This window comes from Eschrichtius robustus, chromosome 3, assembly GCF_028021215.1.
Source record: "Eschrichtius robustus isolate mEscRob2 chromosome 3, mEscRob2.pri, whole genome shotgun sequence".
NCBI lineage: Eukaryota > Metazoa > Chordata > Mammalia > Artiodactyla > Eschrichtiidae > Eschrichtius > Eschrichtius robustus.
Window position 1 is genome coordinate 174,370,101 of NC_090826.1, and position 21,867 is coordinate 174,391,967.

Sequence of the window (21,867 nt, forward strand, 5' to 3'; positions counted from 1 at the left end):
CTTAAAGAGGTCAATTCCCCCACTTTTAATTTTTTTTGGCCAAAGACCCATAGTTGACAATACCCTACTGAATGCTACATATCTTTTACAAAATGTGTTTCATTTTATATTTTTAGGTGGTTTATTGCAAGTCATCAGATACCATGCAATTGTGAACACTTTATATAAACATTACTGTTTATTAATTGTTCCCATTGTACCCCTCTCTAAATTTTTTCAAGAATGATTTTGTTTGGAAATTAATATCATTAGAAGTGAATTTTCAGTTAGCACCTTAGCAATTGTCTGTTAAACTCCTACTGTGAGGATGACTACAGGAGTATAAAAATCAGTAAGTTGCATTTCCTGAAAGATACATGTAAGCAAACCAATCATTTGAGTTCAAAGTGGATAGGAGCAGGGTCAAGGTATTAATAGAGTGCAGGGAGAGAAGAGAAGAGGGACAGCTATCCAGCCCAAAGGGTTATAAATGATCTTGCGGAAAACAATCTTCTTCATTCCAAGACAAATATGATACCGATTTTTTTAATAGGCCAAAGTGTAAGCGTGCATACTTTATCAATAATTAGAATGCAGCCTTACCTGACATGAAAACTGACTTAATATTTACATTCTCATTCTCTTCTCTGTCTGTCTTTTTTCTTTTCCTCCTCAGCTAAGTAGAGGACTCAATGCGTTTACATACTAAACTTTTCAGCATACCATAAAAGAACAGCACATTGGACAATTAAGTTCTTATATTTTTTCTTTCTACGTTTAAAAATATTAAGGGAAGAAATTGTTCAGCCATGAACTAGTAGAGCAAAATAAATACTGGATAAAATGCTTTTGACTAGAGTTTGTTCCAATAATAATTATGAAATATGTCAAATAAACTGTTCTGAAATAGTAGATACTTATTGCAGAAAATAGAAAAAAGGAATGACATTTGTTGTCCAAAATATCAAAATAGTTTTAAAAAATGTTAACTAAAAAAAACAAAGGACTATTATTGTGAACATATGAGGAGACTTTTTGATACTTTATTTTACATGGTTTGACTCTTCTGGTTCCTAATTTATGTATGTGACTATGGAAAAAGTTGGGTACTTTCAGAAGTCACGTTAAGTATTTTACAGCCAAAAAAAAAAAAAAAGGTAAGAATGTACATATTTATTGGTATGTACATATTTATTTCAGATCTTATCTAGAATCAATCATAATTTAAATGCAGTGTAACTTGGCAAACTATAATAGGTTTTAGTGTACAAAATGAAAATTTGTTAATCATTCAGACATTGAAATTAATACAAATACATATTTATTCCTTATTAAAGTTTTAAGGTTTTATTTATTTTAATGTCTGTATAAAAACATGGAGCAATAGAATTTATGACTATAAATGCAGAAATCCTACATAACTTTAACCATTATTTACCATTATTATTTGCCATTAATGATGTTGAGTTTATTCTAAGAATGCAAGCATAGATTTTAATTAACCTGTTAACCTATAACATAATTTTTCAGTTCAATAGGTCAGTTGATTCAGAACATTTAATAAAATTGACAATATTTTGTTTTTATATAAAATCACCTTGTTTATTTTGGAATAGAGATTTCTCCTTTTAAGTCATAAAGATCATCTACCTAAAATCAATGGTCAACATCATTATAAAAGTTGTAATATTAAAGACATTTCCATTAAAGTCAGAAATAATACAAATACATCCACCGTCACCACTATGGCATACTTATTAACTATGGTGCTAAAATTTTGGGCCAATAATGTAGAAATAAAGTAGAAAAAGAAAATAAAATATAAGTATATATTGAAAATTATGAACTAAATCCTCACTATTTGACAGGCAAAGATAAATGTACCTAATATATGAAAAGATATTTAAAAGCAATAAGAAAAAATGAATATGCAAAATAAAAATGAGCAATTTTCTCACAAAAATATTATATTTTATCAAAACTAGATGAAAAATGTAAAACCTTACTAGTAATCAACAACATACATACTGAAACAGTGATTGACACTTTTCTAAAATCAAAATAGTGAAGAGATAATCATAGACTTTAGATGGGCAGAACACAGGAAAATGGACATTCTCAGATACTACTTGTGGGATTATAAATTAGTTTAATTTTTCTAGAAGAAAGTGGTCATATTTCACAAAATCGTTTAAAATATTTACATTCTTGTGATATAACTTTATCACTTATAATTTTGTTAAGGAAATATCCACAAGAAAAACAAAAAATTAGAAGAAGCAAAGAGTTTCTGCTGTAGTTGCAGACTGGCTAAATAAGTTATTTTATGAATATGATAAATAATGCAATAAAATTCATGATATTTAATGATAAGAGACTATGTAATAGTATGGGTTATATGTGTGTTTTTGTGTATTCTTAAATTTGAGAAAAAGGAAAAAAATACACATTTATAAGTTTTGAAAAAAATCATTAAAATATTGTAGCTTATCATTTGGCAATTGAATTATCAGTGATTTTAATTTTCTACTTCATTTATTTTATGAAAGGGATAGTATTACTTTTATTAAGTACATAATTATGCTAAAATTTTACCACAGTTCCCATGAATAGTTCCTTAATCTATGGAATAAATTTTGCTTTGTCCATAAATTGTATGTATATTAGATGCTAAACGCACTAATTAAAAAAATTTTCTAGCTTTAATTGATCCAGTACATAACAGGTCTGCTTTAGTTAAACACCAATCCTCTAAAAACATGGTTCAAATATTAGTTATCATGGTATATTACCTGTAAGTAATTTCATAAAATACAAATTTTGCTGCTGGCTTGTCAGTCTACAAATTATATATATAACTGTTGCACATCATGATCAGTGACCAATCATGCAGCTTCTTTCACTCTATTGGTGACTGGTCAGTGCACATCCATTAATCAGTTCATTCACAGAGAAGCTTGTAGTGGTCTAGCCTCTTGATAAACCCATGTGACATTTTGTAAATATGAATATTCAAAAAAGAAGAATTGGCCAACAAAGATGGAAAGAAAGAATGTTTTGGGAGTGAAATTTCAATTAAATATTTCTTTTTAGAGAACAAATAGCTGATCACTGTCATCATTTGGAATACTTTATATATGCAGCCAGGGCAACTTAATAAATGTGAATTTAGCATAAATGAGGACATTGGTTGTGATGAATAGGTAAAGATGTCCTAGAGGAAATGATGCCAACAAAAACTTTACATTAAAGGAATCTCAGAGATATTGCACGTCAGTGAAAACACAAACATGAAAATGATGGAAGCAGGCTGATCCATACTTAGAAAGGAGTATGACAATTCTCAAGGCTTAGAAAAGATGCTCAATATGGAAATTTACAGAATAGGAAAGCAAGCATTATTCAAGATACTGAATGATTTTTTACAAGGAAAATAATTCTCAAAGTTTCTAATATTAAATTACAGTTTATTAAATGTTAGTTTTACTATTTTCTATTTCTCTTTACCTTTGTAACTGATAGGAAGTTTTTACAGTTTTATCTTCACTTATCCTTCTTTGATGCTCTTCCTTTCTTTATGTATATCCAAGTTTCTGATGTATATTATTTTCCTTTTCTCTAGAAAATTTCTTTTAACATTTCTTGCAAGTAGGGTCTACTGGCAACACATTTTCACAATTTGTGTTTGTCTGACAAGTCTTTATTTCTCCTTCACTTTTGTAGGATAATTTTGCAGAGTACAGAATTCTAGGTTGGTAGGTTTTTTCTCTCAACACTTTACGTACTTCACACAATTCTCTTCTTGCTTGCATGTTTTCTGAGGAGAAGTTAGATATAATTCTTTGTTACTATATAGGTTAGGTGTATTTTAACTTTGGTTTCTCTTTCTGAATTTTTTCTTTATCTTTGATTTTCTGTAGTTTGAAAATGATATGCCTAGGTATAGTGGGGTTTTTTGTTTGTTTTTTGACATTTATCTTTCTTGGTGTTTTCTGAGCTTCTTGGATCTTTGGTTTGGTGTCTGACATTAAGTTGGGGAAATACTCAGTTATTATTGTTTCAGATATTTCTTCTATTCCATTCTCCCTCTCGTTTCCTTCCCATTATACATATGTTGCACCTTTTATAGTTGTTCCACAGTCCTTGGATTTTCTGTTCTGATTTTTCAGTCTTTGTTCTTTTTGCTTTTCGGTTTTTGAGGTTTCTATTGATAGTTCATCTAGCTCAGAGATTCTTTCCCCAGCCTTATTCAATCTACTACTAAGCTCATCAGAGGCATTCTTCATTTCTGGCACAGTGTTTTTTGATCTCTAGCATTTCTTTTTGGTTCTTTTGTAGAATTTCCATCTCTCTGCTTATATTGCCCATCTGTTCTTGCATGCCGTTTACTTTTTCCATTAGGGCACTTAGCATATTGATCATAGTTGTTTTAAATTCCTTGCCTGATAATTCTAACATCAACATCTCTGTCATATCTGGTTCTGATGCTTGCTTTTTCTCTTCAGATTGTGTTTTTTGCCTTCTGGTATGCCTTGTAATTTTTTTCTTGAAAGCCAGACATGATGTGCCAGGTGAGAGGAACTACTGTAAATAAGTTTTTTAGCAATGTGCTGGTGAGGAGTGAGGGGAGGGCAAGTGTTCTATAGTCTTATGATTATTAAATGTTAGTTTTACTATTTTCTACTTCCCTTTAGTTTTCAGTCTTTTAGTAAGCCTTTGCCTCTGGACTGTGAACTTCATGTGTGCCTCTTTTTCCCCTCTCCCCACCTCCCCTTTAGGTGGGACAGAGTGACTAGCGGGGGCTGGAGTTGAGTATTTCCTTTCTCTAGGTCTCTAGACTCTGGTTAACTAATTTATCCTGAGGCAGATATCGTTAAGAACAGAGTGCTCTGATGTACTTCAAAATGCTTCATTTCTTCTCCCTCTGCCAGAAGCACCTGGGGATTTTCCCCTGAGTTCATTTACTGTGAGAACCTGGTCAAGCTGCTGGAAGAAAATCTCACAGAATGCTGAGGGTCCCCTATAACTACACTACCCTGGAGTTTTCAACTATCAGACTTGTTCACAGTGAACTTCCAGCAATATATCAATTATAATTCAGATTTTCTACCCCAGCATTGGTTCCCATGGAAGTTTCTCCTAGTGAGTCTTTGATCCTATAGCTGAGACTCCCTTTATTTGCCTGTCTCTCCAATCCTGGGGACAGATGTTTGCCCTGTGTCCCCCACTTAGGGATCCAGGGAGAGTTGTTGATTTTTCAGTCTGTTCAACTTTTTATTCTTTGTTATGATGGAGTGGCAATTCCAAGTTCTTTACTTGTGGAACCAGGACTTGGAAGTCAAGCTTTTAATGTTTTCACAAAAAATTTCAGATTGTGGAACAATCATAATTTTCCCCATTGGTTATTAAGATCACTTTACATGGTTTCAGCTTGCATTGTCACTTTTACAATTCTGCACTACCATGACTGTGATATGATAATTTCTGATTTATAAAACACTTTTAAAAATACAATAGTTGCTGGCTTTCAACTCTTTGATATTAGCTTTCTATCTAGTGAAAGTGCCGGATATGTAAATAAGAAGAAACAAAGCACAACTTTATATATTTATCATTCTGATATTACTTTATTGTTCTAGTGCGATCACTGCCTGCCTCTTTATAATGATAAGCCTTTTCGCCAAAGTGATCAAGTTCACACCTTCAATTGTAAACCCTGTGAATGCAACAGCCATTCCAGAAGCTGCCACTACAACATCTCAGTGGATCCCTTTCCATTTGAACACCACAGAGGAGGTGGAGGAGTTTGTGATGACTGTGAGCATAACACTACAGGTAACCAGCAAATAACACAAATAACAGACGCTGACTTGGTCTTGAAGCCCATGTGCTTCTATATATAATGCATATTATTTTAAGTTATGTTATTGCTATCTTATTTAAGAAAGTGCTTTCATACCATTAAGTTCGAAAACCACTCTGGTTTACTGAATCTTCATGTTCCAAATGATTAGGTAGTTTTCAGATATAACACTCTAGTCTTAGACTATATATTTTCAGGAGAATGTTTTTTTTTTTTAAATAAGTTCACTTCATTTGATTAGATCATGAATATATTTTGGATACATCAGGAATTACTGTATTATTCTGAGTATATATATCCTTGAAATAAGTTTTCTGTGTGACCCCTGATCTTCCATTATGTCTGGATTCCCATGTAGAGAGGTTTACAATCATTCAGGTTTGGCATGGACTCTAGTAATCAGGGAATACTGTTTTTAAAAATGTTCATTAAATGCATAAAATAATTATAAGAGTCTTGTCCCTAAAACCATCCAGCATTTTGACTAGTCATTGAAAAATTACTATTTTCTGAAAGGCTGATATGTTAAAAGCAGAAATAGACAATGTCTGAATTTTTAAAGTATAATGGCCCAAGTCTGATGGGTTTGAAAGTGTGCTACTCTGAAGCATGAATGAATTTGTTAGATAATTACTGATAACCTAAAGTGGGACAGGCTCTTGGCTAGGTGCTGGGAATATAAGGATTAACAAGATGATGAATTTTCTTGTCTTTGTATGGATTATTACATGGTGGTAAAGGCACCCTATTAAAGGAACAATTAAAAAGTTGTCTGATGAGTGCTAAAATGGGGAAGTATAGTAGGAGTTAACCAGGTGAAGGAGCGGGGTTGGGGATTAGGAGCGTGAATGAAGTTTTCCAGTAAGAGAAACAGTTGTACAATGGCCTAGAGGAGAGAGAAACATGGTGCCCTTGAAGAACTGATGAAAGTGCAAATGGCTGATTGTTAGAAAAGGCACTAGGAAGAAAGGCAGAGCCCAGATACTGGAGGGCTCTCTAAGCCATGATAAAGAGATTAGCTTCTATCCTAAGGTTAAGGAGATGCCACTTAAGGGCACTTAAGGAAAGGAATTTTGTGTTTTTTAAAGACCCATCTGGTTATAAAGTGGAGAATGGATTGGAGAGGGTCAAAAGTGGTTTGGGAAAAAATGTTAGTCAGCTATTGCAATGGTCCAGATGAGAAATAATGTGGGAAAACATTTAAGGTGGTGTGGATAGAGATGAGCGGATCCAATAGACACTTAGGGTAGACAGTGACAGCATTTTCCGAGCAAGGTGCAGAGTGTAGGTAAGGGAAGGAAGAAGAGTCAAGACTTATGCCTAACATTCCAGTTTGAGCAACACGGTCAACGTTGGTACCAGCCATTGAGATAGGAAATACAGGAGGATCAAATTGAGGGAGAAGATGGCAAGTTCTGTTTTGGACAAGTTCACTGTGTGTTTCCAAGAAACAAAGAAGAAACTCTCTTTGGGACAGTCAGAAACACAGTTCTGAAGCTCCTTTCTTAAAGAAAGCCTTCCATGATGCTTCAGAGAGGATCAGTATAATCTATATACTTTAGTGGCATCTTATGGTTATCACAGTTTGTAAATATATATTTATTCCTGTAATAATTTAATTAGGATTCATCTTACCTGCTAGACTATAAGGTAACTCTGTGAAAAGGGTGCAGTTTGTATTTTCCTCAGCCCTTAGCACAGAGTTTGGAACATGGTAATCACTAAATAAATGTTCATTGAATGATAAATAAAGGAGAGATTTCTAGATTGGAGATATAAATTTGGGAGTCCTCAGCATATAGAAATGGAAATATTCTAGGCATATTATAAATCCATTTAATTTGTCCACAGCCAAGATCCATTAGAGTGTGAGTTTTTCATTTGATTAAGTTGTTTCCATAGTTTTCTAATATTGGGCCAGTTTCAGCAATATTTGAGGAAGAGAGCATCATGTTTAAACGGGGAATTGATAGCCTTCAGTTTTATTTCAATTTCAGTGATCTGATATGCTACTCACATTTAGTTTAGAAACTCCCTGTAGTTTAGATTGCTTTCTTATATAAAATGGAAAGGGAAATTTTCTGAATAAGAAATTGTAAACAATAGGAATTACCTCATATTTCTAATGTGTCAAGATATTCTAATATTTAATATGAAATTTATTTGATGTAGCTAAATATAAAATTCTATTTTGATATTTGAAATGAAAAATAATGGCCATAAGTACTAACAGAAGTATTTGCTTTTAATCACATTAACTATGAAATAGTAAATTACATTAAAAGCAGTCTTCTATTTTATAAGATTTAGTTCTGGAAAAATATTTGAATAATATATGCTTATTTGCTTCCAACTGTAGAGCTATCATCTACCATGAATGTAGAAATTTCACATAGTTGATTTAGATTCAGTACCTGGTCCTAGAAATAAAAAATTTAAGTTTGGAAACAAACTCTTTCAAAATGTATGGGCCCCTACAAAGCACAGCTTTTTAGAAGTGTGATATTATATAACAGATGGGAGTTTAATGAAGTAGAGCACAGTTTGTAACAGGTTCATTGTTTCATATGCTGTGGATCACTAAATTGGCAGGTAGAGATGAAAGGTGCATTAAAATGGACATCCCTAAAATTATAGAATTCCCTCAAAGGAATACAGTCTTTAATTTTGAATTATGCAGCTGATTTTAATGAATTGGAAGTCATAATGCATAACCTTTCCCCGACGCAGGGAAAAACTGTGAGCTGTGTAAGGACTACTTTTTCCGACAAGTTGGTGCAGATCCTTCCTCCATAGATGTTTGCAAACCCTGTGACTGTGATAAAGTTGGCACTAGAAACAATAGCTTCCTGTGCGATCAGGTGAGTTCTCACTATTGAAGGGAAAGAATTGTTCTCTTCCAGAAACTAATTTAGGAGATGGTCTATCAGTGATACTGAGGGCTATATCAGGAAGTCCTCTGTGTGTGTGCTCACATTTCAAAGAGGTGGTTGCTTTCGGAGTGTTTCTGTGCAACTTTTCATATCAATATAAAATATAAGGCTACTTGGGCGGTCCATTTTACAGTTGTCAAAAAACTTGGAAGCTGGGGGTTCCAAGTAAACAATGAAGTAAGTTAAGTATGTGTCTTGGAATTACTGGTGAATTAATATTAATAAGTGATATTAAGTAAACAAGAACAGTGTTCCTCCCAAATTCCGTAGAAGATAGTATAGCAAAAGTCACTTACACATAGATCCAAATGGAAATTATGATAGCTCTGGTCTAAATTTCTTTTAACCTTTTCTCTATCTAACAGTACAATGGGTTTTTATCACTTTATTAATTTTAATTACCAACATCACAAATATTGATGTCTGACCTATATGAACACAGATTGTAACTGTATTATACATCAGGAAAAGCAGCTCCGTACTTAAATGTGCTGTCTTCAGCTAGAGCTTTTTACCTGTTCTGATAATATTACCACGTGAAAGTAGATAAAAGGCAAATTTACCTTGAAGAATCAATTCAATGATTGTATTAATTTTTAATAATTACATATTCTCTTGCAAATAGTTGAGAATGCAGTGTCCAAGAGCATAAACCACAATCTGGTTAAAGAAAAAAAATTTTTTTTAAGTTACGATGGAATGATAATAATTTCAAGGCAAAATATATTTGTCATATAACTTGGAGCATGCATTAAAAACTGTTTTAACAAATAAAAGCCAAATATAAAGTGAGCTAATATGGATTTGAAGACCTTCAGATTAACCATAGTGTGTGATATGCTTCATTGGAAAGCTGGGAGGTAGAAAAATAACTAAAAAGGCAATCTCTTCTGTTTTTATATTGTGATATTGAGGCGCTATTTTCTGAGAGAGTCATATTACAGTTTTATATGTGTTGACTAGTAAAATCTGACTGTCTTTACACATCTCACCCTTACACATTTGCCCTGAATTTTCAACATGGATGTCTTTTGCTTGTTATTCAAGTCTCAATTCAAAGATTGATATATCTTTTGAGATTTCTTCACTGATCACCCAGTTGTAGAACATTCTCAAATCACTGTATTTTACATCATCCCATGTTATTTTCATTGTAGCCTTTATTTAATTAAGCAAATTAAATAAATTCATTTATTTACTTCAGCAAATTAAGTAAATTCACTTATTTACTTCTTTGTCTTCTCTCTGTCCAACACAAACAGTACAGTTTCAGTCACATAATAAGCACCCCATAAATACTTATTTAATAAGTGTTAAGTGAATTTAATAAGTGTTAAGTGAATTAGTCTGAGCACTAATCTCATAGTCAGATGGTCATTTAGAATGGTTATTATAATAATCTAAGCATTACTTAAATTTTTCACTTAAATACGTTTTCTCCCTGAAGATCTAAGGTAATTTTGGTATATAGTACTGAAAAACTGTGAACTAAAGTTACACCTCCCAAAGTTTCATTTATATGTCATTACCCATATGAAGTAAAGTGTAGCAGATTTGTCCCTCAATTCTACAACTCAAGTATGCAAGAAATTAAAACCTAATTTTTCTCAAAATTCTATTTCAAGTCCATTTTATTGGGATAGGAGACAGTTTTAGTAATTCTGTGCTTGTAAATATTTAACACTGGAGTATCTGAGAAAAATAAAAAGCCCACATCGTCAATTTTAAGCTACCAATGAGATGTCACCAAATATGAATTTGGGAAGAATGGTTTTATCATACAGTGGAGATGGCTCCAGTACACTACTGGCTCTGGATCTCTTTCTCCAGCTCTCATGGGGTGGATCTAATTTTGGGGTGGAATTGTACATGAACATACCCAGGGCAATGACATTTCAGAAGGTAGGACCTCTCTGATCATTGATGTCATCAATATAGGTAAACATTCTTTGAGATCTCCTTGAGATGGAGGTGTTTCTCCCCTCCCAGCTAGGGCAGTGTTTTCAGAGTCCTAGTGGAGAGTCAGAACCCAAAGTCCTGCCCAGTGGTAACAAGGAGACCCTCCCCTACTGAGTCAGTGGAGCCAGAGTGGAGAACCTTGACTTCTATTCCTACCAGGCAATAATGAGGCAACATCCTCTCTTCACTCACCAGAAGAGTTTCATAGGAGGCCTGACTGTTAAAGCAAGACTTAAGTAAGATTCAGAGTCTTATAACAGCAAAATGTCCAGGTTCCAATAAAATTTCACTTATCATTACAAGAACTAGGATAATATCAAATGTAATGAAAAAAGACAATTAACAATACCAGCATCAAGGTGATATAGATGTTAGAATTATCATGCAAAGATTTTAAAGCATCCATCCATTTGTCTCCAGCATATACCTACTCTAAAGTTTGGCTGAAGAAACTTCTCTAAACAGGAAATGATAAATGAAGGAATCTTGAAACATCAGGAAGGCATAAAAAACATCAGAGTTAAAATATGGCTAAATATGACACATTTTCCCCTTCTCTTTGAGTTTTTAAAATTTTTTGATGGTTGAAGTAAAAATTACATAACTATCTAATGTGGTTCTCAATATATTAGAGGAGATATTTAAAACAATTATATCAAAAATGGAGAGGGTAAGAAATATAAGGGGAAGTAATTTTTCTATACTTAACTAGAATTGGTAAAATAAAAAAACTACCAGACTTTGATATCTGTGTATATAATGTAATATCTAGACAACAACTAAAAAGGCTTATTATAAGGATGATATATTCAAGAACACCACAGATAAATCAAAATGGAATTCTAAAATATGTTCATGTAAAAAAATAAAGAAATAATAAAATAAAATATGTTCAAATAACCTATAATAATATAGGGAGAAAGTAAATAGAGACTGAAAAACAGATAGAATAAATAAAAACCAAAAAATAAAATGGCAGACTTATTAAACCTTAATATAACAATAATACCATTCAATGTAAATGGTCTAATAAACCAACTGAAAGTTAAATGAACGAAAATATTATCCTGATAGCAAACAAGACAGCAACAGCACATGAAAGAAAACCACAAACCAATATCATTCATGAATTGAGAGGCCAAAGTTTTAAACAAAATTTTGGCAAATAGATATTCAGCAGTGTTTTAAAATAATTAAACACAAAGACTAAGGTGGTTGTGTTCCAGGAATGCATTCTGTTTCAATATTTGAAAATCAAACAATACAATCACCTTATTTTCTGGCTAAAGAAAAAAGGCACCTGATTATAATACTGTAATAGTATTTAACAAAATTTAACACCAATTCATGATAAACACTCTCAGAAAACTAGTAATGGAGGAGAATTTCCTCAACTTGAAAACAAACATCTACACAATACCTACCTACAGCTGACCTCCTACTTATAAATGAAAACTTCCAGTGAAAAACTTAATGCTCTCTCCCTAAGATCAGGAATAAGACAATATTCTATTCAACATTGTACTGCAGGTTCTAACCAGGGAAATCAGGCAAGAAAATGAAATAAAAGTCATCCAGGTTGAAAAGGAAGAAGTAAAACTATCTGTCTTTGTATATAACATGATCGCGTAGGTAAAAAATCCCAAGATTCCAAGGAATCTGAAACCGCTAGGTGGTGTTTTGGGTGGCTCTGAGGAGCTCCAGTTCTTTATGTCTCAGTGCAGAAAGAATTCAGTGAGAGGCAAAGTGATAGATAAGAAGGGAGTTTTTAGAATAGGATGCTTGTGAGGCTTACAAGCGGGCTAATGAGAGGGTGCCGTGCCCCAAGAACTTAGTGGGCAACAGTTTTACAATCAAAGGAAAAGAGAGAAGTGGGGGAAAGACCACCTTCTTCCTTTTTCTTGGGTAGACATCAGGCTTCCATCATCAGTTCCTCCTCCATGTCAGGCGGGGGACTTTTTTGTCCCTACATGGTCAAGCCGGGACTGTCATGGCACAATGGAAATGAGCAAAAAGGCGGTAACATATGCTAAAAATGGTAAATCATCTCAGGTTTTAGTATAATGTCACCTTTTCCTTTTATTTTCTTTAGTGTGCACAGAGGAGCATGTCCAAGGAATCATGAACTTACTGAACTCACTGGGCAGGATGTGGGTCTCATGCCACCATTGTTTTATTTTTGGGGGGCATGTCTCATGCTTCTGTTGCATGGTTTTGTTGCTAGCAAGCCTGTTTGGTTTTGTGGTTAAGTAAACCAGCTTTCTTGAGTGATCATTAACTTACAGATGTCTCCCATACTTTTTTCTCTCCTTAAAATCCCCTAGTGGGATTAACTATTTAATCACCTACTTTGTCCCTTTACTCTGTCCCTATCAAATTTATTAAAATACTGTCTATCAGAGCTAATAAGTTTCAGCAAGTTTGCAGAATACATGATCAATACACAGAAATCAGTGGTATTTTTATGTACTTGCAATGAACAATCTGAAAATGAAATTAAGAACACAACTTTATTTAAATAGCATCAAAATAATAAAATGCTTAGGAATATATTCAATAAAATAAGTCCAAAACTTTTATTCTGAACACTGCAAAATATTGTTGAAAGAAATTAAAGAAGAGCTAAATAAATGGAAAAACATCCTGTATTCATGTATCAGAGACTTAATTTTGCTAAGATGGCAGTTGGTCTATAGATTCAACACAGTCTTGTTAAAGGCCCAACTGGCTTCTTTGCAGACATTTATACGATGATCCTAAAATTCATATTAAAATTCAAGGCACTCAAAAAAAGCCAAAACAGTCTTGAGAAAGAAGAAGAGAGTTGGAAGATTCACACTTCTCAATTTTAAAATTTACTATAATGTTGTGATCAAGACAGTGTGATGTGGCTTGAGGAGAGATACCCAGATCACTGTAATAGAGTTGAGAGTCTAGAAATTAACCATTACTTTTACAGTCAGTTGATTTTTAGCAAGAGTGCCAAGACAAATGAAGAAACAATGGTCTTTTCAATAAATGGTACTGATATGCAAAAAATGAAGTTGGATTCCCTACTTCATACCTTATACAAAAATTAACTCAAAATGGAGCAAAGAATAAAATGTAAGAGCTAAAACCATAAAACTCTTAGAAGAAAATAGAGATGTGAATCTTCATGTCCTTAGATTAGTCGGTGACTTTTTAGATATGACACCAAAAGCACAAGCAACAAAAGAATGGATAAATTGGACTTCATTAAAATTTAAAACACTTGTTTTACAGAGGACACTATCAGGAAAATGAAAAAACAACCCAAAAAATGAGAGAAAATATTTGCAAAGCATATAGCCAATAAGAGACTTGTCTCTAGTGTCTGTAGAAAAACTTTACAACTCAATAATTAAAAGACAATTCAATTAAAAAATGAGTAAAGGATCTAAATAGACAATTCTCCAAGGAAGATATACAAATGGCAAATAAGCATATGAAAAAATGCTGTGGACATTATTTGTCTTAGGAGAAATGCAAATCAGAAGCACAATGAGACACCACTTCAAACTCACGTAGATAGCTATCATTAAAGGTACAGATAGTAACACATCTTGATGAGGATGTGGAGAAAGTGGAATTCCCACAGACTACTGGTGGGAATGTAAAATGTGCACCCACTTTGGAAAACAGTCTGGTGTTCCTCAAAATATTAAATACAGTGTTACTGTATGACTCCGCACTTTAACTCCTTGCTATATATCCAAGCAAAAAGGAAAAATATATCCTCACACAATCTTATTCATGAATGTTCATTGCCGCTTTATTCATAATAGTCAAAATGTAGAAATAATCCAAATGTCCATTAACTGATGAGTGGATAAATAAAATGTAATATATCCACTCAATGGAATTTTATTCAGTAGTAAGAGGAAAAAAAGTACGGACATATTACAATGTACAAAGTATATATTACAACATGGACTTTGATCTCAGGAGTGAGAATAGGAGAAAAAGAGAGACAAGAATAGAAAAAGCTTTTTTTAAAAGATGCTTCTGTGTGTCATTTTCTATGTACAAAAATCTAATTTAAAAATGCATGAAAGGAAAGATGTTTTTAAAAATTAACATTTTTCTTTGTTTTAAAAACATTGTTTTTTTCTTTTTTTCTGACTAATTTGCTTTGTTGATCATTTTTATAGTCAGAAAAAAATGAAGAGAATTTTCATGCAATCTGACATGTAGCCAGAAAGAGCTACATATAGGAATCTGAAGGTAGATACAGTGATAGAACACTTTCATGAATTTAAAACCTCCACATTCTCCATCTCTAAATCACATTTACATTTTACCTAATTTTTATTTTGTTTTCTCATGCTCCACGTACAGACACAAAGTATATGGATTATTATTATATGTGGAAATATAGTGTCAAGTACACCTTTGCCTAAATAATGTTATAAAAGATTTCTAAAAATGCTTACCGTCATTTTCAACGGGATAACAGAATACACACTAAAAAAGCTGTCAACAATGTCAGAATTATAAACTGTAAAATTAAATTCAAGCACATTTTTTAAAATTCATGCAATTACAATCCTTAATAATATTAGGGAGCATACAAGGAAATTAGGCAGTAGTTCAAGTCTCATTTTGTTATAATAACTTAGGAACCAAGCCAGCCCCAAATGGCCTGAGTGACTGTGCTGGGCATTCTGTGTTCCGAAAGGAAACTTCCCCTTTGGCAGTTGTCATTTGAAACTCCATCCAGTCTCATAAAGTATGGCATGTTTGCCTTATTCTTCCATAGGAAATATTGTAATTGTTCCTCTTGTGAATGCCAAGATCTTGAAAATGGCATGAAGTAATGCTCTGAGTCACTAAACCCTAAAATTGCTGATGCCAAAGTCAAGACCATCAAAGTCATAGATCATCTAGAGCACATAATAATATTAATATTATTAGGAGAAAACGGAGAAGAGTCATTATTATTATTGAGGAATCCTTAATATAGAGTCCTGGGATCCCTAGGGCTACCATGGATGAGTTTTAGGGCATCCATATATACCTTTAAATTGTATGTGGGAGTGTATCTGTGTACTTTTTGTTTTGTTTATGTATCTTCAAAGGGAGAGCTTTCAGTACCCAAAAGATATATCTGGGCCAAAAAAAAAAAAAAAAAATTACTACACTGGGGAAAATAAATCCATTCATCTTACGAGCAGCCTTGGCTAATAGTAGAGATACGCATAATGTGTTTCCCAAAATGTCACTGCACTTCCTCCTTGTTTCCTTTGCACTCAGTGCCTGAGTTGTTGGATATCTATCCTGAGTTGGAGGTTGAACGTTCTTTCCCTTTTCCTCATCTAGTGTGACTTAGGTCCAGAAGAACCAGATACAGCCCCAGGCCTGGATGATGCTTTGAAAAAAATATTTTGAGGTATTTGGGGAAGGACCTATGAAGGTCATAATTAAAGTACATTTATGTAGAGATCCCAGGCTGTTCCTGAGCCAGAGTGGGAAGAAACTGTCTGTCTCCGACCTTCCCCTTCACTACCCTTGCCCTTCGTGTGTTTGCTGGGGTTCCTGGACCACCTGCTCTAGCCACGTGCACAGGTGATGCTGATGTGGTGAGGACATTTGAGAGAAAGGCCCTAACGTATGGCCTGCCTCATGCAGAAGGCATTCAAGCAATGCTGTCTGAGTGCTTTTCTGCTTGGGATTTTCTCCATCTCTCTTCCCTTCTTTCTCCTTTACTTTGCTGTGTTCTTGGATCTGGCTGAGGAAACCATGAGAGTGAAGCCACAACAGACAAGATGTAGGAGGTCAGCCAGCGCAATTCTTCTCAAACTTTAATGGGCATGTGAACCTCTCAGATGCTTTTTCAAAGACAGATTCTGATTCAGAAAGTCTTGAGCAGGGACTAAGATTCTGTATTTGTGAAAGTTTCCAGGTGATCCCTCATTGCTGTCTGTGGACCAGTCTTTAATAACCAAGTTGCTAAAAAAACTGTCTATCAAAGATGCATAGAGAAAAGAATCTGGATGTGGATCTGTGTTGGGGGGTGGTAAGTGTGAGTGTGTCCTTCTGCACACACTTGGTCAGGAGTGGATTCACTCTCTCCTATCCTCTGAATTCCACCTTAAAGTCAAGTGCTTTTCTAAGTTTTCCACAATGCTGAGCCCCTGTTAAATTGCAGTCAAGGTGTACCCTAAACTATGTCTTCAAAATCAGAAGATTTAACCTAAGCCATTTGTTTTTAAAACAATGGAAATAAAAAACAGTGAATGAAGGAATCTAAAAGTTGGCTGAAAACCAAAATATAGTTGTAATTTTATAAAAAGAGAGAAGAATGGTTGATTGTAATACTCAAGAAGGCATCAATAAACGGCTGTAATAGAGCCAGAAGAGAGAGAAATGATTAAGAGACATTAAAAAATAAATTAATAAGGCAGGAGTCGAATGGTTGAGATGAATTAGATGAAATGGAAAGGCATCAGTGATGGAAGTATTTCCAGATTCGACCCATGGAAGATGGAATCATAAGGAATAAGAATCCTACTTGTGAAAATTGATTGTTCTGCCAGGGTGATAATTGTCAAGGAAATACATTAAAAAATGGAGTAGGATATACTTTCTCTGCATAATGTCCCATTTCCTGCAGTTCATCAACTCTTTCTCCTCTGCTCAGAACTAAGTATTTGTCATTAATTACCACAACATATCCAAAAGTCCAGAAACATATTGCCTTATATTTTGTGTTACCCCAATATTAAAGTATACAAAGAGAAGTAATGCACAGGTTTCTTCGGCCTATAAGGAGACTGACCTTGAATAGTGTGATGTATGGGTATTGGCTGTAAGCATTAGGATGGCGAAGGATTTGAAAGGTGGGGAGTTTACGTGGAGCTTTAAGAAAGACATGAAGATTTGGTCATAAGTCATGTGGTACCTCGTTCAGAGACTTAAGGAGAGATGGGTAGTAACATTTCTCTTGCAGCTGGTAAGCTGAGTGATAAGTGATCAACCTGAGAATGTAGAGGGCTAGATACAAAGATAGGGATAAAGGTGCTGGGGTGCACACGCAAAGAGAAGGAGGAAATGGACCTGAGCTTGGTGGAAAGGCTCATTCTGAAGAAGTTATCCAAGATTCAAATTTGTGGTAAACTGAAGGTGAAATAGACGAAGCTGCGACCGCGGTGACGTTCCCAGCCTCAGTCTAAGTTGAGTACCACATATTTGGACACATCTGGCACCTCCTTGGGAATGAACTCATCCCAAGGGCCAGGATATACAAACTTGGCTGAGTAAGAATACCTCAGGCATTTAAGGTCAGATTCAACAGTGCTGGTAGTTTTGGCAGGCATGTTAAGTAATAAGCGGTTGTTGATTTAACTAACAAGTGTGAGGTAATAACAAGGTTTGCAATTGCATTGCTACCGATAGTAGGTAGGATAAGCTAAGCAGATGTAATGAATAGACCCCGAGATGTCTAGTGACCCAAACAATATAGGAGTTTATTTCTTGTTCCTCTAACCCCTCCAAGGCGGCTGTTCCTGGTTGCCTGGTGGCTCTTCTCCATACGACAATTCAGAGCACAGCCTCTTCCACTCCGTAGCTCTGCCTTTCACTAGGAAAGGACAAGACAATGGGGAGAAACAGCTCCCACCTTTTAAAAGGTCTTGGCCCAAAAGAGGCACGCGTCTCTTCTGATACGATCCTGTTGGGGGAGAGCAAGTCACATGGCTACACTAGTTTAATGGAGGACTGGACAAAGGAAGTCCTTGGTGAGGGAGCCACTTTCCAGCTGCAGCTGTGGACTAGGGAAGAGGAGAATGGATCAGGGTGCGGAACCTGTCATCTCCGCTCGGTGCCCATGTGACAGAAGGTAGCCCAACAGTGAGAAGTATATTTTCTATTGATACATACACAACAGAGTGGCTTCTGTTTAACGAGAATCCTTGAGAATACAGTACTTCATCAGCACCTTGGGGTTACCAGACCAATACGGATGGCAGCGCCTGCTTGGGGGTGGATCCTGTGTAGTGGCAGAGGCACCTGTGGAAGGTGGTCTGCTTCAACCGTGTCAGCACGTGTTAGCAAAAGAGGCCTGGACGTGGGTGGGAGGAGAACCAGCTTGCATGCAACGTGGAAGTCTCATTCATGAGCACCTATGAGAGAGAGGCCCCAGGGACAAGCAAGTGAGACGATAATCACTGCCCCTCTAGGTGCTCCCAGATGAGAGGACAAGTGCAAAGAGCAAAACTGCATGGACGAAGCTTAGGGATCATAGATCTTGAAGGCGATTTCAAACTAGGAGTATTTTAAAACTTTTAGCGAGATCAGCCACCATATGATACATATATATGTATATGTATGTATATATGGATAGATAGATATAATGTATACATATATACATTATGATTAAAAAGTAAAACCGTATTTATTTGGGATTATAAATAAAAAGTACATTTTTTATTTTTTAAATTTTATTGGAGTATAGTTGATTTACAATGTTATGTTAGTTTCAGGTGTACAGCAAAGTGATTCAGTTATACACATACATATATTCATTCTTTTTCAGATTCTTTTCTCATATAGGTTATAACAGAATATTGAGTAGAGTTCCCTATGCTCTACAGTAGGTCCTTGTTGGTTATCTATCTTATATATTGTAGTGTGTGTATGTTCATCCCAAGCTCCTGATTTATAATCCCCTCCACGTTTCCCCTTTGGTAACCATAAGTTTGTTTTCTTTTTTTTAAATTAATTAATTTATCTTTGGCTGCGTTGGGTCTTCGTTGCTGCGCGTGGGCTTTCTCTAGTTGCGGAGAGCGGGGGCTACTCTTCGTTGCGGTGCGGGGGCTTCTCATTGCGGTGGCTTCTCTTGTTGCGGAGCACGGGCTCTCGGCGCGCGGGCTTCAGTAGTTGTGGCTCGCGGTCTCTAGAGCGCAAGCTCAGTAGTTGGGGCACACGGGCTTAGTTGCTCCGCGGCATGTGGGATCTTCCCAGACCAGGGCTCGAACCCGTGTCCCCTGCATCGGCAGGCGGATTGTTAACCACTGCACCACCAGGGAAGTCCCATAAGTTTTCGATATCTGTAAGTCTTTTTCTGTTTTGTAACTGAGTTCATTTGTATCATTTTAAAAAACTAGATTCCACATATGAATGATACATATGATATTCTTTCTCTGACTTACTTCACTTAGAATTTATCTATTTAGATATAGTAAGTATGTTTTAAATATTAGTCAGTGTATCATAAGGACCCTTTCTATGTGTGTGTGGTTTTTTTTTTTAATTTTTTTAATTTATTTATTTATGGTTGTGTTGGGTCTTCGCCTCTGTGCGAGGGCTCCCTCCAGCCGCGGCAAGTGGGGGCCACTCTTCATCGCAGTGCGCGGGCCTCTCACCATCGCGGCCCCTCCTGCTGCGGAGCACAGGCTCCAGACGCGCAGGCTCAGCAATTATGGCTCACGGGCCCAGCTGCCCCGCGGCATGCGGGATCCTCCCAGACCAGGGCTCGAACCCGTGTACCCTGCATTGGCAGGAAGACTCTCAACCACTGCGCCACCAGGGAAGCCCCCTTTCTATGTGTTTTTGTTGATACTGATTTATTCAGGAACAGAACATAGCCAGCCTCCTTTCTTCTTGGCACACCAACCCAATGTGCTGAGCATTTCCAGAGGCAGCTGTGCTCCCAGGATCAAGGGCAAACCCATGGCAAGGGCACTAGGCCTTCCAGTCTTCTGCAGAACTGGGGAGTGTTTCAGGTCCTGGTGCGCTGCAGAACTGGTCTCTACCTTGATCTACCCACACGCGGTTTAGGTGCCATGCATAGGAGTGCCACATTGTGAAATGTGTAAGACAGATTGGCAGACAGATGACATACTGCTAAAAATGCATGAGGACAGAAACTAGTCAGTAAGACTCTCATAGGTTCCATTTGTTTTGCACTTGCCATGTAGAAACTATTATGCCAAGGATGTTTGGTCAATTAATTCAGTCCTTACCAAAGTTGGTTAAAGCAGTTACCGATTTATCCATTGGGTTGTTAAGGACAATGGACCTTGGAGAAATTAGATAACACCTTCAAGATCACACAAGTAATAATGGGGTAGAGCAGAAATTCAAAACTTGTATTATCTGTTTCCAAAGTCCAACTTGAGGTTAGAAACACTGGCTCTTCCAGTGCCTGGCACATAAACCCATAGCAGGTTGCTGAACTGGATATTTATGTACACTATCCAAAAGTAGAAAGGAAACATCCATTTGTTTTGGGCTTGTTATTCCAAATCTTATTAATTTAATTCTAACTATTAAAAAAGTCCTAGATATTTAGGAAATAACAATGTGCATATAATTCAGTCGCAAACTAATTTCTTAGAACCAATACAATTCTCAAATGGAGATTTGGGTGATACTGAGGAGTTAATGTAGCCCCGTTAGTGCTTCACGTATACCAAGGATTCAGGTTATTATCTTACACATAAATTAATTTGAATATATATTTTTTTAATTTTTAAAAAAATATCTTTATTGGAGTATAATTGCTTTACAGTGGTGTGTTAGTTTTTGCTTTATAACAAAGTGAATCAGTTATACATATACATATGTTCCCATATCTCTTCCCTCTTGCATCTCCCTCCCACCCTCCCTATCCCACCCCTCTAGGTGGACACAAAGCGCCGAGCTGATCTCCCTGTGCTATGGGGTTGCTTCCCACTAGCTATCTATTTTACGTTTGGTAGTGTATATATGTCCATGCCACTTTCTCACGTTGTCACAGCTTACCCTTCCCCCTCCCCATATCCTCAAGTCCATTCTCTAGTAGGTCTGTGTCTTTATTCCCGTCTTGCCACTAGGTTCCTCATGACCCTTTTTTTTTTTTTTCCTTAGATTCCATATATATGTGTTAGTATACTGTATTTGTTTTTGAATATTTTGTAAAGGCACTTTTTAAAAGCCTGATTTATTTAGTTTCTTTATCATCTCAGATAAACATCTCTTAATATATTTGGAATTCACATTTTCACTGATTCAATAAACTAACAGTACAGTAGGCAAGCATACTGCTCTATAGGTTCACAGCAACTTTGATCATTTTTACTAAAATAAACAAAAATTGTTAAACCAAATGAGTTAACTTTCCTAAAAGCCTAT

General features: G+C 35.5%; 1 protein-coding gene across 1 annotated transcript in view; it reads left to right on the forward strand.

Moving 5' to 3' along the window:
• USH2A (usherin) overlaps positions 1 to 21,867 on the forward strand; it is a 795,295-nt gene that overhangs the window by 125,597 nt on the left and 647,831 nt on the right. Inside the window, exons 9-10 of the mRNA XM_068538548.1 lie at positions 5,619 to 5,814; positions 8,573 to 8,703. Coding sequence (XP_068394649.1) covers positions 5,619 to 5,814; positions 8,573 to 8,703 — 327 coding nt within the window. The remainder of the gene's footprint in view (positions 1 to 5,618; positions 5,815 to 8,572; positions 8,704 to 21,867) is intronic.